The 17,288-nt window shown below is 47.4% G+C and overlaps 1 protein-coding gene across 3 annotated transcripts in view; it reads right to left on the bottom strand.

Moving 5' to 3' along the window:
• PLXNA4 (plexin A4) overlaps positions 1–17,288 on the bottom strand; it is a 440,787-nt gene that overhangs the window by 379,876 nt on the left and 43,623 nt on the right. For all 3 annotated transcript variants that reach the window (XM_053942305.1, XM_053942306.1, XM_053942307.1), the window contains exon 3: positions 13,411–13,593. In XM_053942305.1, the coding sequence (XP_053798280.1) occupies positions 13,411–13,593 (183 nt within the window). The remainder of the gene's footprint in view (positions 1–13,410; positions 13,594–17,288) is intronic.

Genomic DNA, 17,288 nt, shown 5'->3' on the forward strand with positions numbered 1-17,288 from the left:
CCCTGAGAGTGAACTTTCGGGGGGGTTTGACTCCGATTCCGAATGTCGCAGCTTATTTTTATTTAAAAAATAAAACCAGAGAAGTAGGTTTGGGAGCCGGGTGACAAGGCTGACCTGGGGGGGAGGAACTGCAAGGTGGCCACCAGCACCTTTCCATCAGGAGACTGAAAACAACAAAAAGCAAGAGCTCAGCTGCACGAGCAATCAAAGAGCAGTTAATGAAATCACCTGCCACAGAGAATTGACAAAACATAGAAAATAAGTCACTTCAGAGTCTGCCAGAGCATCCCTGGCATGGACAAGGGGATATATTTAGTGCCAGTGATCTCATCTTTCCTAGCAGTGAGGAGAAGGGCAGCACTGCCACGGCAATGTCAGGGAGGGCTTGGAGAGGGAAGAGCCTGAGATTTCCTTAACAGGGAAGGAGGCAGCACAGAGGCTCCACCACAGGGCAGGAGGCAGGCAGGGGCTGCAAAATGAGCAAGGCGAAAACCCCAGGAGGAAAAAAAAAAATAAAAACAAAAACAACAAAAAAAAACCCCACAGAATATCAATATTGATTAATAAAAAACGGCAGAATCTCTGTAATGACTTTGGGGGTATTCAGCTCCTGTTGCCACATCCCAGCCTGGGACTGCTCAGAGCTTTTCTGGAGGGGTTGAGCTCAGTTCCTCCTTGCCAGGTACCCTGGTTCAAGCTAAAGATTAATCTTTTTTTAACAGAAGGGCATAAAACACCTTGGTGAACAGCCCTGCACCTGTACTTCCACCCATTGTGCTGATAATTTGTTAAAGCAGAGCATTGCAATATTAATTACAACAGATCTTCCAATCTCCTGCCCTCCATCTCTGCTTTACAGCACTGCCAGTCCCCTAAGAAGAAGCAGATTCCTCTAAAAACTGAGAGGTTGGCTTAAAAATCATGAATTAACAATCAGTGCTCAGCTTTAGCTTGCTATTATAGTTACTATCAGTGTCAGGATGTGTTTGGGACTGAATTTATGTTATATTTACCTGCATCCCTTCAGCCCCCTCCCCTCAAAACACGAATATCTCAGTCATGTGCCCCAAAGCCAAAGGCAGATTTTACATCTCTACATGAACAGATGTAATACACCAGGGCAGTCCTGCACTGCTCACCATCTTAAAATATATTCTTTCCCCGCTATATTATGATAATTTATTTCACTACTGGGGCTCCCAGGTGAGTTCAGTCCTCCAGCTTCCAAGCAGACAAAAATGCTAACCCGGCAGAAGAAGTTTAACAAAGAGACTAAAGGCAGCAGTCTCACAAGATCTCCCACCTCTCCACATATTGCAGACTAAGACAGACGTGCAAGGAAAACAGAGACATACAAATTTGCAAACATTTCCTTTTTTTTTTTTTTCCCCTCTCTCTCCATTAATAGAAAAATTAGCTAAAAATTCAGAATTTAGGTGGGATTTGGGGAATTAATTTGCATCATCGCAGGGGGAGAAGGGGCTTGAAAGCATCAAAAGATTTTGACTTTTCCATCTCACGGTAGAAATACCTGTGAGAAGAGAACTAATTAAATAAAAATAAAAAAGAAAGGAGGGAAAGGGAGGGGAGGAGGTCAAATAACCATAAGTGGTTGTTTCATAGACCATACAACTTTCACAGCTTGTTTGTTGTGTTGAAAAATGAGAGGAGGGAGAAGCAATCAGTTTTGATTTGGCATGGGGCTGCGTTTGGGTTGGGTTTATTTATTTCTTGTAAAACGCTGCTCCATTCTGTAAGAACACAAGGAAATGAGTTATTCTCATTGTAAGAGACACTCCATCCTAGCAGGATGCCAGAGTCCCATCTCTTCCCAGAACACAGGTGCTGTCTGAAGGGCAGGAGAAGCGTCCTTATCACTCAGGTTCTCTCTCTGCCCTCAACACCTCCCCTTAGGGAGATCAATCAGTGGCGCAGGAAACCCGAGAGAAACCCACAGGAGTTTGTGAGCAGTGGGGAGGGGAAAAGATCAAAGTGCCTGTGGTGTGTGAAACCACATCCACCCCAGCAGATATCACAAGCCATAAACTCCCCCTGGTAACCCAGCCCTGATCAACCACATGACAAACACAGGGAGATTTGCACAGTGCCAGTCGTGGTGTTTAATTAGATTTCATCAGGAGGGGTCCTGAAAAATTCATATGATGAGGTCTCTGCCAGTCTCGGTGATAACCTTTTTCAGCTGGCACCACTGGAATTTATTGCCAGCTTCAGTTTACAAAAAAAAAAAATAAAATTACAAGAAGTCAGAAGGATGACTCCAGAGCTCATCCATGAGGATATCAGCAGGGTGGGATGCCAGCACAGCTGGCAGGAGAAGCAGAGGTTTGCACTGCCAGGATGCCACAGATGCAGTGTGCTGGGGTCCTCTGCCAATGAACCACATCAGCTGCAAAAACAACCCTCAGCAAAGCCTCCCAAACCCACCAAACCCCCCCAGGAGCTGCTGTTTTGTTATCCAAAGTGACCCAGCCCTGTGAGTCACCAGCAGAACACGTTCAGCACGACAGAGTGTAACCAGAGCTGAAACCCACAGAGGGCTTGCTCCCAACTTTCCTCTCCAGACTTTGCTTCTCTTGGCACCCCCTGGGGTCCCAAACCATCTCTCTTTAGAGCCTTGGAGTGTTCCTCTGGATTCCAGCACACACTTCCAGGCTGGCTGCTCCAAGGGGGATCCCAGCTTGGTGCCTACTGGATGAGCAGCTCTTAAGGGTGATGTTCCATGGGATTAAGGGGTATCTCCACAAACACAGTCCTGCCATTTCTACTCAAGTATGGACACCAACCCAGCTGGCACAGCTTTTTTGGGAGGGTTTTGAACTCAAATATCTCTCCAACTCTTTGTAATTCAATGCCTCTTTTAGTTTAGAGGAGGAAGGACCATCCTTGGTGCCGTAGTGGCGTTGGCCAGAATGAAGAAATCCAAGAAACTAGAGTCAAATCATGAGAAAAAAGTCATTGACATCAACCTAGATTTGACACCACCAGGTTGCAGTCAAGTCTACAGGTTCAGCTGCTGCTGCCACAGCCAGGAAGATTCTTTTGGGTCACCCTGGTCACAGCATCCCAGGGAGACTTGGCAAATCTCATCTTTGATGAACTGCCCTGATTTAGCCCTCAGTCCATATTTCTACACCCCTCACCCAGCAATCAAAGCCTTCCTAATTCCAAAAAGGGCCAGGAACCTGCAGCTTTTCCATATGGTTTCATTTAGGAGAGGTGAGAGGCCACCGACAGGGTTTGGGAGGTTAAAGAAAAAAAAAAAAACCCAAAGCAAAACAAAAAGACAAGTGTCAGAACAAGCAGGAACAGATCCCTGAGTCCCACACAGCAACACAAATCTTCACTCCCACAGACACCAGAAGGGCTGGGGCCTCCAAAAACCAGCACAGCTCCTCACACACCAGTCCAACCACCAGCAATCCAGCAAAGCTTGCCTCCAAAAACCAGCACAGCTCCTCACACACCAATCCAACCACCAGCAATGCAGCAAAGCCTGAGCACTCTCCAGCCAGGCTGCCACCACAGAACGGGACATGACAGAGCCAAAGAGTTGTTAAACCAAAATGAAAGAAGCACGAGGGGAAGGGCTCAAGCTGGAAAGGAGCAAGGGGGATTTTATTCCTGCTTTTATTTCTCAAGCCTCACCAGCAGCATTCCCAACTCCTGGATGTGCTGGTGGCATTGAAGTTCCCTCTGCACTGATCAGGACATGGGGTGTGTGCAGGGGAGATGTGGAGAGAGATCTTCAAATCATCCCCAGCCCAACACTGCTTATCCTAACAAAGGGAGGCACATTCCTTTTTGCCTTCTAATTAAAAGCTGGCTCGTAAATCAAACCACTGGTTCCTACACTTCGTTGTCATTAGAGGGAAAAGCTCTTTTTCCAAGGGCCCCTCCTGCAAGCTGTGGTCCCTTCTCCAGCTCCAGCAACACAACTAATTGCACTACTTTTGTTTGCTCTGAACTCACCCTGCCTTTGCCAGGCCAGGAGCTGGACTCTGATCACCACCACAACTGCCTAATTATGGGTCACAAACCAAACAAAGCCTCCCCCAGCCTGAACATCAGCAGAAAGGAGGAGAAAATTACGGTTAAATATGCATTCTGCTGTATTTCCTCAGGGCTATCTCCCACAGCTGCTCTCAAATTAGGGGGTTCCTAGAGGTGGGCTGGAGGAGCTGCTTAAGGCCAATTGTTTTCATAGTGCAATAATCAGAGAACAAAACCTGCAAGGCATGTGTTTACTTAAGAGATTTTTTTTTTGCATTCATACACACATTTGCACAAAATAAATTTCAAAATTATGTGTCTGTGGCTATTCTGTTTTGAGCCCCTCCAGCCCTGCTCTGCTGCCTGCACAGCAGTGATTTCCAGCACCTGGGAGATGAGCTAAAGGTGTCAGCCCAGACTGCAGCAACTACCTGCAGGAAATAGCCCAGCTGAGACTCAACAAAGCAGAGTCAACGTGTAGAGGGAAGAGTGGGGGCATGAAATTTCTGTGCCAAACATTCCCCACAGGCACAATGGGATCCTGTAAAGAGCTTCAGAGAACCACAGAATATCCTCAGTTGGAATGGACCCACAAGGATCATCCAAGACCAGCTCCTGGCCCTGCTCAGGACTCCCTAAAATCCCACCCTATGCATCCCTGAGAGCATTGTCCAAATGCTCCTGGAGCTCTGGGAGCCTTGGGAATGTGACCATTCCCTGGGGAGCCTGTTCAGTGCCCCATCACCTCTGGAGGAAGAACTTCTCCCTAATCTCCAACCTACACCTTCCCTGACACAGCTCCAGGTGTTCCTCTGGGTCCTGTCCCTGGTCACAGAGAGAGGAGATCAGTCTCTGCCCCTCAGGAGGAAGCTGCAGACTGCGATGAGGTCTCCCTCTGACTCCTCCTCCCCAGGCTGAACAAACCAAATTACCTCAGACACTCCTCAAATGGCTTTTCCCCGTCTTCATTGCCCTCCTTTGGACACTAATGGCTTTGTAATTATCTTTTTTTATACTGTGGCATTCAAAATCGCACACAGGACTTGAAGTGGGAGCAAAGCAGAACAACCCCCTCCTTCAACCACCCAGAAAAGCTGTTCCTGATGCCCTCCAGGACGTGGTTGGTCCATATTCCACTTGGCATTGAGCAGGAGGTGAGGGGGCTGGGAGCACAAAGCCTGTGAGGAACTGAGCTGGGGGTGCTCAGCCTGGAGAAAAGGAGACTCAGGGCTGGCCTCAGCTCTCTCCACAGCTCCTGAAAGGTGCCTGTGCTCAGCTGGCCTTGGGCTCTGTCTCCAGGCAGCACTGACAGAGCCAGAGCACACAGGCTCAGGCTGATCCCAGGGAAATTCAGGTTGGATATCAGGAAAAAGCTTTTCCAGAAAGGTGATAAAGTTCTGGAATGGCTGCCCGGGGAGGTGGTGGGGTCACCACCCCTGGATGTGTTTAAAAAGCCTGGATGTGGCACTGGGTGCCAGGGTCTGCCTGAGCTGTTGGGCTGGGCTGGGCTCGATGCTCTTGGAGGTCTCTCCCAACCCAGGGATTCTGTGAGTTCTGTGAAACCTATCCTGGATCTCAGTGCCAAGGTTCACATCCCCAACAGTGCCCAGCTCCTTTCCTCTGCCCACCCCTTCCTAAGGACAGGAGCTGTCAAACTGTGATGTCTGCATTCCCCCACCAGCAGCCGAGGCAGAGCTCAGCCATCTGGCCAAGGGAGAGGGAGGAGGTGAGAGAGTGAGGAGCTGATTTTGGGCACAGATACGGCAGCAGGGCGGCGAGGGGGACGGAGTGGAGGACGGTGGAAAGAAGAGATGGATGCACAGAGCCTTATCAGGGACTTGCTCTTCTTTCAACTGGCTCCCTGATAACATATGGAGCTTAATCAAATATGCAAATGATGTCCTATCTAGAGACAAGGGAAACAGAGAAATAAACCCAGAGCCCATGCATGAAAACAAGCCGATAAAATAAGGGAGTGGGGAGAAGGTTTCCTCTTTTTGATAAAATTATTTCAAAAGATTAAATTAAAGCAAAACTAATTAGGAGAACCGCACTTAAGCCGACTTCCCTTAAGAAGGGTCAGCAGGCAAGAGGCATTCAAATCAAAGGCAGATGCAAGAAGCACTTCAAGGGCTCCCTGAAAAGTCATTATCCCAGTCAAAAAGGAAGGGGATAGAGAGGAGGAAGGCATCACAAGAGCCTTTTTGGCTGGGCATCCATCCGGGAATTCACTGGAGTGTATGGAGAGCTAAAGAGCCTCTCTCTGTCACCCTGGAGAGCAGAAGGAGCAGGTGAAGACCAAAGCTGATCACCTGATGTTCCAACCACAGCATTTCCTCGAGAACAAAAGGACACAGAGAAGCAAACGGACCAGAGGGACATGGGAATGAATTTGCTTTTCCTTGTATCCCACCCCTGCACGATTTCCATCGGCTGTGCTGCCGTGCCAGGCTCCGCAGCCTGACACCATGCAGAAAATCACCTGCCACCAGCACAGGCCAGGTGACACAGCCAGCACAGCCAGCTGTCCCCCGGGAGGCTGCAGAACCCATGGATTCCAGCAAGGAACAGGCAGCAGGACATCGTTACCCATCTCCTCGTGTTTGGTTTTGTCACTGACATCCCCCTGCCTGCTCAGCGCACATCCTCAGCCCTCTGTGGTGAAATCCAGCTCTGCAAAGCTGTCAAATGCAGGCTGCATTTAAAGGAAGGGTTTGAAGAGATGAAGGTACGACCTGCTGCCTTCCCTGCTGCAGTGGGCTCACTGGAGCCTGCTCTTTCTCCCGGAGCTGGGAGTGAAAACACACAGTGCCGAGCTGCTGGTGTAGAATTTGGAGGGATTAGACAGTTATTTGCAAATCTCACTGCATGATCACAAGATTCCATCTCCGACAAGACTCTGACTCACAGCTAAACCAGAAAATCCAAAAAAAAAAAAAAAAGAGCAGCACTCAACACATGTAGGAAAAGCACCCAGCAAAAGCACAGCTCAGCCAAACCCTGCACACCAGGACGGAGATTGCTGAGTAGTCAGAAAGCAGAGAGGGGTACTCTAAGGAGAGACTTGGAAAATTAATTCCTCTCTGCCACAAAGCAGGCTCCAGATCTTCCCATGAACAGCAGCCTTCATGTCACAGGGAAAAGAAAAAGGAGTTTTCCTACTGCAGTTAGACACTGCAACAAGCTGCAGTGTGAGACATGGACAAGTTGTAGCTGCAAGTCCCAGAGCAATGGAAATGAGGGAAATGAGGGATGTGAGAGGCAAAGCAGCCACCTGCAGCGATGGAACCCTTAGTGGGTATTTCAAACAAGCAGCAGAGCCTGGACAGAGCCCCTCTGATGTGGGTTTAGGGCAGGGGATGGATCACAGGCTGGAAGGGGGGTCTCTAACCCAACCTCCTGTTCAAAGCAGGTTCTGCTGTGAGATCAGACCAGGTTCTTCTGGCCTTGAAAGTCGCCAAGAACGGGAACTGCTTCTTCAAGGTCCTCATGGACAAAAAGCTTTTCCTTGTATCCAATTGGAATTTTTTCATGCTCACTTATGCCTGCTGTTCTACATCCTCTCCTCACTCACCAACATGAAGAACCTGTCTCCAACTCCTCAGTAACTTCCCTGTTGGCATGGGAATACTGTAACCTGGTTCTTCCACATTTTCTCATCTCCAGCCCGAATAAGTTCATTTCTCTCTTCCCCTTCTCTCAGGGCAGCTTCTCCAACTCCTGGCCAAACTCTTGACCCTTTCCTGAACTTGTTCTGGTTGTCAACAAAGCTTTTGTTCTGAGTAGCCTGAAACTGGGTGCAGTATCTGGATGTGGCCTGGCAATTGAGCCCAAGGTGATCACCTCCATCTATTGGCAGCGCCCCTATTTGCATATCCTGCATTTTTGATTTCACCCATGGGAACAGAATCCATTCATGTTTAGGTGATGTTTTAGGGCCTTATGATCACTAGACAATGATTATTACATGACCCAGGAGAAACTGTGCCACTGCCCAATGTCCACATTGATTCCCACCACCCCTTTCACTCAACATGAGTACCAAGCGCCAAGTTCACCACAGCTACCAAAACCACAACTTTGAGTGCTTCAGCCAGCAAAATTAACTAATTTCCAGGCATCTAAGCTGGCAACAACCTCTCAAAGAGGGGCTGCACATCACGGTAGGACACAGACAACTGCAAACATCAAATTCTGACAGGAACCAGCATCACTCCATCACAAGTCAGTGAAGCACCTGGACTCCCACTGGCTCAGGAAGCTGTGAGGAGAGGCCTGGGTGAACCAGCCCCTCGTGCAGAAACCATCTTCCCAGCAGGAGCCAGAGCCTCTCCAGCATGTTTTCAGAGTAGTCAAGTCCACCTGTCATGCAGCTAGGGGAAAAAAAAATAAAATTCAAAAGATCCTCCAGTCTTTAAAGGCAGCAGAGGGAAGGAGAAGGGAGCTGAGTTTCCCTGCTGGCATTCACACAGAGCTGTCAGCTGCAGAATTCCCTCCAGGGAGTATCAAAACTGAGCAGGGCTTCTTGTTTTGTGTGGATTCAGAAACCCCCTGGCCTGGAGAAGCAGCGGGGATTTCTGGCTGTGCCTGCAGCTACCACCAGACTGAGATTCCATGCATGGCAAATCCCAGCGCTGCCACCTCCTCGGATGGGAGGTAAATCCCAACCCCCTGGTTGGAACTGGGACACCAATTCCATGGGCAGGGACACCTTCCACTCCACCAGGTTGCTGCAAGCCCCATCAAACCTGGCCTTGAAGGCTTCCATTCCCAACTCAGCACTTCCCCAACACCACTGTGAGAGGGGCCAAAGTGAGAACAGCAATTCCCAGCTCCCAGATTTTAAATTCTCCCTGTGGTGCTTTGGATCCAAGGAAAGCAGGGTGCCAAGGGCTCAGGGGCATCCAGAGGATGGATAACCCATGGAACTGGGCAATACTGAGGATGTTCTCCTAAATAGTGTTGATACCTCGTGGGAAGTGCTGATTTTAGGACTGTTGGATCCAAATGAAAACCTTCACCCCACACAGCATTTCACATCTAAAAACCCTTCAAAGACCACAAACTGATTGGGTTTGATGAGAAATTAAATACAGCCCACAGAGAAAGTGCTGGTTTCTAAGTTAAAGTTCTCTCTCTCTGCAAGGAATTCAGCATAGAAAAGGCTTTGAGTGAATTATTTGGATGGAATAAAAAGAAACCAAACAATTTCTTACAGGGAAGTTTCAAATAAAGGAAAATTTCTACTACCCCATTATCAAACAAACATTTCAAAATAGACCAGAGCTTTTTTTGGTGAGAAATGCAATTCCTGGGGCTGCTCCCAGGCTGACATCTTTGTAAGCTCAACTCACCCTTTACACATGCACCTCCACACAGAATTATTGCAGGTAAGTTGTATTCCTTTGACTGGAAATGATCTGCACAGAAGCAATGACCCGTAAATTAAATGCCTGGGGAAGGAATACAAGGAATATGGAATACTGCTACACTCCCTTAGTGATGCCAGGTATTAGTGGCACCAGGAAAAAAATCCAAGCCAAGCACGTGGGTACGTCCCTGCTTTTCTCCTGCCACTGGAGTGAAGAGCAGAGCGTGGAACGAGAGAGTGAGCAAAGGAAAAATAAAAAGCCAGGGAATTTTGGCACCTGGCTGTTTTACAGCAAAGTGGTTTGTGGGGAGAACATCCCCAGGAAAAGCTCCTGTGCTGTTTGCAGGGAGACAAAGCAGACGTTTGTTAAACTCAAGGGAGTTTCTTTTTGCGTCTCCTGAAAGAAAGCGCTAAAAACTCCCAGGGTTGTCAACTGCATTTCAGCCACAGGTTTTGCCTCAAGCATTCCCCAGGGTACAGAGGGTTTTGCAGCCAAAGAAGCCCATCAGGATCCCTGGATTACACTAAAACTGTCTGTACCACCCAAGTGGTACAGACTCATGAGAACACCATGGGACAACCAGCACAGGAGGAAATCAGACACTGAGTTCTAACCAAAGCACAGCAAGATTAAATATTTCTCATTAAACAATGCCACAAGTGGTCAGGAGCTGGTTTTCCATCCCACCTGATCTGTTGAGTTAAGCTGTTTGAGGTGATCACGCCTCACATACATTTTCTCCAGCATTCCTTGAGCGAGGAAAACATTCCTTGCCATTTGCAGGAGAGAAAATGAGACATGGAGACACACCAGAAATTCCTGGCAGAGCAAAGGACTGAACTTCTCCTCCCTGGGCCATCCTTCTCCATCCTCAAGAAGCCACAAACCCCCAATAAACCTTTAACGCAAGGACAGTAGTTTCTATGTGTTAGACATGGACAGGGAGAATTTTTCCTTTTCCGTAGCTCTTCATTTTTATCCTATTTATTTCTTCATTCTGCAGGGCTGGGCTGTGCCGTGGACAAGGCAGCAGAACTGAGGGAATATTTCTCCAGCACATTATTCCGTGCCTTCCTGATGGACTGCTCATGGAGCTTTGTGAATGAGCAGGGGTTGCAAAATGTATTTTGCCTGGGGCAGTGAAATAGCTGGGGCCAACCGTGTCATTCGGTTTCACTCACACTTTCCCTACCCTATCTCTATCTTGGTTTTTCCTTTTCTTTCCCTCTTTGTTGTCTTGGTTACATGGGCAGATTCCTGGTACTCTGCTAGTATTCATTTTAATGATATGTTCCTGTAAAGCACAATATTTTCCTTCAGTTGTGTGTGCCACTGGATAAATTCCTTTGACACATGTGACATTTGTATATCAACTAACAGATATTGCTTTATGACTGTGGGTATTTTGCAGAGCATTCATGGATCGCATAAATCAAAATCTGATACACAGTCTGCCACTTTCATACATAAAAAAAAAAAACCCACACAGAGAGGAAAATACTGAAACTGCAGGAAAAAAAAGCAGCAAAGTTTCTCCAAAACCATCTTGTAATGACTTGCAGCAAGTTTTCCAAGCACAGAATAAATCCTGCTATCTTGGGGATAATCTCAGAACTCCTCTTTCATCCCATCCAAAATATTCCACTGCAGCTTGACCGAGGAGCTGCACTGCACCAGGAGAAGCAGCAGAGTGTGACACGCCTGGTAGGACCCAACAGCACAAACAAACCAAAAAAATCCCAGCTCCTGGGATTTGTCCAGGAGTTTCATCTAATCCTACAAGGCTTACTCCAATTTGCCGCTGCTTTTGAGCGGAAAGCAAACTTGGTGCTAAAATAATGGATTATGCTGGAGCTGCAATCCCAGTGCCGCGTTTTCCTGGCAGCACCTGATCCATGAGCCAAGGTGGAAAACAAAGCACCCAAAGGCCCATGGCAGGGGTCAAGGAGCATCAAGGGAAAATCCTGAGTGCCAGACCACCCAGAGGAGGTGACAGGTTGCTGTCCTAGAGTCAGACACCTCAGGAGCACTGGAAGGGGAAAATGTGAGGAGGAGAGTTGGGGATTGCAGAAGACACAGCAAGGATTGGGCTGAACCTACAGGACCTATAGGTTTCCAGGAGTCTGGATCAACTGGTCCAAAACAATCACACGTGGTTAGGGGAGCTTCATTTTGTTTTCTGTTCTGCCTCTTTGGGGGAAAATTCATTCACCTGAGCAAATCTCAGCCCAAGGCTCCTGCTCCAACTCACCCAAAGTGAGAACTACCACAAGTAGAATATTCAGCATGTTAGGAAAAAGCTTCATTTTATTCCCTTTCTCAAGTTACATCAGCCACTTCAGCTCTCCTCTCCTCATTCTTTACCCTATAAGGCTGTCCCTGCTCCCTACCACACTCCATAAAGCACAGAAAGCTTTCTCTCCTATTTTCCCCAATTAAAAAGGAATCAGATCTTGGACTCTGCAATGCGACCTGCAAAGGCAAAGACAGAAGTGTGGCTGAGTTTTCTTCTCCTGAAGCCAAAAGAAAAAAAACAAACCTCAACCAAAAGCTTGTGAGTGCAGGGAGAGCAGTCATTAAGAGTTTAGGTCTTTTTGATATTTACCATTCAGATCTCAGCTGCCCCATTTCCCTCCATCCAAGAGACTGACTGGAGAACTGAACAGGTTATTATGATATCACACATGACAGGGAAGCAAAAGCTAATTAGCCAGGGAAGGAGATTATTTTTATTGTGACCATTTTAAAAACAATTTGGCTCCTTCTTCACATGCCTGAATAAAAAAATATCCAACCATATTTTCTTTTCAAAAGCACGAGCAGCCTTTCCTCTGCTTCGAGCAAAGCCAGAGACATTTGCCAGTGGGCAGGATCCCATTCTTCCCTCAGCATGGGGGAAAATGCCATCTGAATTTACAGCCCAGATTTGCTTTTCAAGTGAAGAAACAGGCAGAGGAATAAAACCAGAGATTCCACACTATCCCTAAGCATCCATGAACAAACTCCCTTCACTCCCCACAAGGCACAGCGGGTCACCTTTTCACAGCACTTTATTTGCCTCAACTTGGAAGTCTTTACTTGCAAAAGGGATTTAAATAGGAAACAACATCCTAAAATATCACCAGGCTCTGCCCAACCTCCCTTTCCAGCTTCTCCCCCATCTCCATTACCACGGCCAAGCCACCATCTCCTTGCACAGGCAATGTTTTACCACACTCCTGGGCTGAACGTTCAGACCAACGTTGTCAGACTGGCACAGAGGGGCTGAAATGGAGGCAGTGCCCATCATTAGCCCACTTCCAACAACTCTTCTTTCCTTGGGAAAGCCACAAGTAGAGGATTCCACCTCTCCAGCCTCTCTGAGGCCTTCACAAGGCAAACCCCAGCCATGCAACGGGCACATTTCCAGTGGGAATGCCCAGAGAGGAGCACAAACACACTCTTGATTCTGTTTGTGTGGCATCAGCCATAGACATAAAGCTCATTGTGGCTCAGGACACAGCTTTCCTTTGATGCAAACCCTCTTCCTTCAGCACAAACCCCCCCAGCCTGACGTCAACGGGGCGGCCGCTAATCCCGTGCTGGGCTTGTGGTGAAATCACAGCCCGGTCACACTGCTCTGAAGATCTCCAGAGCATGAATCCTTGTTTGCCAGACTTCAGCCCCAACTTCAGTTTTTTCTCCAGTGTGCACAGACATCCTGTGACCAATGGCTCAATTAGAGATGGTCTGAACACCAAAAATTCTGTTGGATGCAAATTACATCACGTCCATCTGCGACTGGGGCTGTGGTTTGACTTCTGAAGCATTAATTTCCTGATTAATAACCATGTGGAAGGAGGATTTTATCCTTTCTCAGATCATCTCTATCCCTTGAGGGTGAAACACAGGTTTTTTTGCCAACCAAACCATTTTTTATCCTCAAAATAGGAGCACCTTAGGACAAGGACCGCGCTCACGCTCGATGCAACACTTAAATCACCATAAAAATATGAAAATCTGAGTTAGAGGACCACGTAGGTCTTACCTTCTTGAGCTTCCCACTCTTGGTGCCCACAAAAGCCAGGGAGTGGTTCTTGTAGACGTAGGCAATCACCGAGGTCATCCTGTCCCCATCCTCGGTGAAAATGGGGAGCCCTCGCACCATGGATGATACTCCCAAGGGGGCATTCATATCCAGGCCACAGAAATTGTCATCAATTGTTAACAGCTGCAAAGGAAGAAAGAAGAAGGGGGTAAACAGCTGAAGTCACCAATTTTTTAGCCATTTGGGAAGTATCCATCCGTTGCGTAACGGGGCTGTAATTTATGCAGGCTGACAAAAAATCAGTGAGGACTGGAGAAAGAGGTGGAAAAAAGAAGAAAAAAAAAAAAAAACTCTCTGAAGTTACACAATGAGTTACAGCCAGAAGCAGAAGTGGAAAGTTGGTTCTCCTGAATGACAGCCCAGCAGGATACATTACATTAAGCCTTTTTCCTACTGCTTTACCAGTCAGTTTTGCCAGTCAAGACTCACCAATCAAGTGGAAGTCTGCTGCAAATGCCTTAAACATACCTAAGTTCCGTCAAAAAAAAAAAAAGTACACCATTCCCATAGATCCAGAGTGAGAACCACTGAGCTAAATCTGCACTGGCAAATAAAATAGACCCTGACCTGTCCTCTAGACCCAGGATTCAACACTGAGGATCACATCTACGTGGCCTAAATAACCACTGCTCTCCTAATTCTAAACTCAGTGAGGTTGTTTATGTTACATCTTGGAAATTATCATCCTCCAAGGAGTGTCCAGGCATTGTCCAAGCAAGAGACAGTCTGATGGTCAGCCCAGGCTAAATCTGTAGAAGGGGAGCATGGTAAGAATTAAATGCAATGAACTTAAAGCCCTTTCCAGTACCTGATGGGGCTCCAAGAGAGCTGGAGCAGAACCTGGGACAAGGGATGGAGGGACAGGACAAGAGGCAATTGCTTCAAACTGCCGGAGAGCAGCGTTAGATGGGGAGAAATTTTTGGCTGTGAGGGTGGTGAAGTCCTGGCACACATGGTCCACAGAAGCTGTGGCTGCCCCTGGATCCCTGGAAGTATCCAAGGCCAGGTCAGACAGGGCTTGGAGCAACCTGGGATAGGTGAAGGTGAGACCATGGCAGAGGGGTGGGACAAGATGGTGTGGGGAGAAAACGCTGTGAAAAGCCAGTGTCCATAAAGGAGACGGAGGAGTTCTGCAAGTTGATTCAAATAAATGGAGAGAGAGCCCACTGGGGCATACCCCCATGGGGTTTCTCTCTCGAGGTTTCAGAGGATGCAGCCTCCTTTTATCCCAAACTCACCCTCTTCCTTTCCCAATTACCAGGAAGGTGCAGCCCTCCCAAACCACCTACCACATATCCCCCCTTTGAACCAAGCATTTCCCCCAAAGCTCAGCAGTTCCAGCTGTCTGGCTCCAGGGGATCCACCAGAAGTGCCACAGACTTTACCCACACCCATTTGTCCAACCCTAAAGCTCAGGAGTTCAAACCGTAGTTAAAATTCCCGAGTTTTGTAAGGAACTTGTTGGGATTGTGGTTGGTAGAGACCTTTAGGCCCATTTCAAAGACACCAACACCTATTCCTCCTAAAGACCCCTCAACCATCCAGTTGTTTGTAAGGACATTAGCACCCATCTTCCCTTCCTTGAAGGCACCTTCCAACCCAAACCATCCTGTGATTTAACTGGGATGCTGTAATTCCCTGAAGTTCTTTGGAGAGGAGGGAAGTTTCCACAGCTACCATGGGGGCTTTCCAGTTTTTTTTTTTTTTTTGGGGGAAATGTCCATGAACACCCAACAACCAGAGAAAACCCCCTATCCATCAATACTGCTGCCTGAGCTCCAACACCCACTGCATTCGAACTCAGCAGCATTTTCACCAGATAGATGCTCCACTGGGATCCTTTCACTTAAATGAATGTCATGTCCAGTTATAAAGGGTGCTTCCTTGGGCTTCAAGGAGTTCCAGAAACACAGCAGAAACGTGGCACAGGCAGCTCTTCTACCTTCAGGCACCATCAAGGCAGGTGAAGCCAATACAGGTCACAGACTTCCACTGAATAAATCAAATAAAACTCCAAATATCCCAGCACACAACTGTCAGAGCAGTTATTAACTTCTCTGGGGCCACTCACAGATTTCAAGTTAAGCATCCACTTAAAATGTTTTGCTGAGGCCTAGAAAAGCAATAATGAAGTGTACAGGAAGGTTGCCTAGTTTTGATATATCAGTACTAAAGGACCATTTTCTTTGAACTCGCATCTTCCTGGAAACACGGCTAAAAAAAGCAATGGTCCCTGCTTGAGTTCATGAGCAGTAAAAGCCTGGTAGTTGATTCATTTTATCCTCACCCAGCAATTACAGGCAATAATTACAGATGGTTTTGCTGAATAGAAGAATAATGCGTCCTAAATGTGTTTATAAATACATAAAACCTAGGAGGAATTCAAAGAGCCATTAGGAGGGATCAGCTAGCCTGAGCTCTGGCCTGCAGGAGTCATTAGTGTTTGTGGACTGCCCTTTTTAGCAGAGCTAAAACACAGGCTCAAAGAGCAATTAGGGAGCAGATCAGCAGCCTCCAGCAGCAGCAGGCAGGATGCTGCTAGTCCAAAACGACAGCAACAAGTCCAGGATAAATCTACAAGCCAGCTCTAGTACTCGGAAACCCATTATCAGCAGGGGAAAGGAGGTGTGTCAGAGAAGGAGCCACCCAACCAAACTGGAAATGCACCTTCCAGCAGAGCCAGGTGACCACAAAATTACTCCAGGTGAGACCTTCAGCCTAAATACAATCCTCTCAGCACAACTGTATGGCCCCTTCATGTCCCTCCAACCTGAATTGTCCTATGGCTGTAAGATCCAAGAGTCCAGGTCTTCAAGTCAGGCCCAGTTTGCCCAGAAACTCTTAAGCTCAGAGATGAGACAATTCTCAGGGTCTGCTGTGTCAGGATGACCCCAAGAGTGTAAAAGTCCTCGTTTCCCAGCCCATGCAGCCAAAGAAGGAGTCTGAATGCATAGTATCAACTTCTCAGGGTTATTTTTCCTTATCTATAACATTCTTTCTCTGACCTGCTGAGCTCTGTCTAGCAAGGAGGCCACAGCAATCTGTGTGCCCTCTAGGGTGGTGTTTACATTATATATTCAAAATTACATGTATTATGTTTACAATATCATGCCAGTACCTATCATCTATGTTGGACAGTGTGTCTCTAACTTAAACCAACAGAAAAGTGTCACCATCACAGCAAAACATGGAGGACAAGGAGAAGGAGAAGTAGGTCAGGACACACCCAAATCCCTCCATCTTGTACCCCTTGAACCCCATTCTAAAAGCCCCAAAATTCTACTTTTTCACCCTGTGTTAACTCAACTACGACACTACTCAAACCCTTGTGGCTTGTAATTCCTCATACAGAGTTGGCAGCTTTTTCCACTGGCTAAAATTGAAGCCACAGGTGTTTTTGACTTCTTGCCAAGGTCTCCAAGCCCTCTGCCAGGGTCTGGAGACAGCCAGGACAGCCAGAGGGATGTCCTGGACTCCGACACACAGTTTTTGTTTCAGGGGTATAATCAAACTGCCTAAGTGCTCGCTCTCATGGCCTCACAAGCTGAATAGAATCGCTTCAGGCTGAAAGCAAGAAACTCCCAAACAGTGGAAAGAGGGGAAAGGGAGGAAAGTTTCCAAGGAAAACAAGACAGCTTTCTTCACCACCAAGACGATGAAAAGCTTCATAGTGCCAGCAGACATCTTACCTAAGGTGCAGGGTGCAAGGCTCCATCCCAAACCAGAGAAAATCACTCTGACAAGCAGCAAAATGAGATGAATCCAGCAGAGCTGGCACAGTCAAAGACGTCCTCCTTGGAGGAACACAGCCAAAACCA

This window comes from Vidua chalybeata, chromosome 5 (genome assembly GCF_026979565.1).
Source record: "Vidua chalybeata isolate OUT-0048 chromosome 5, bVidCha1 merged haplotype, whole genome shotgun sequence".
Taxonomy (NCBI): domain Eukaryota; kingdom Metazoa; phylum Chordata; class Aves; order Passeriformes; family Viduidae; genus Vidua; species Vidua chalybeata.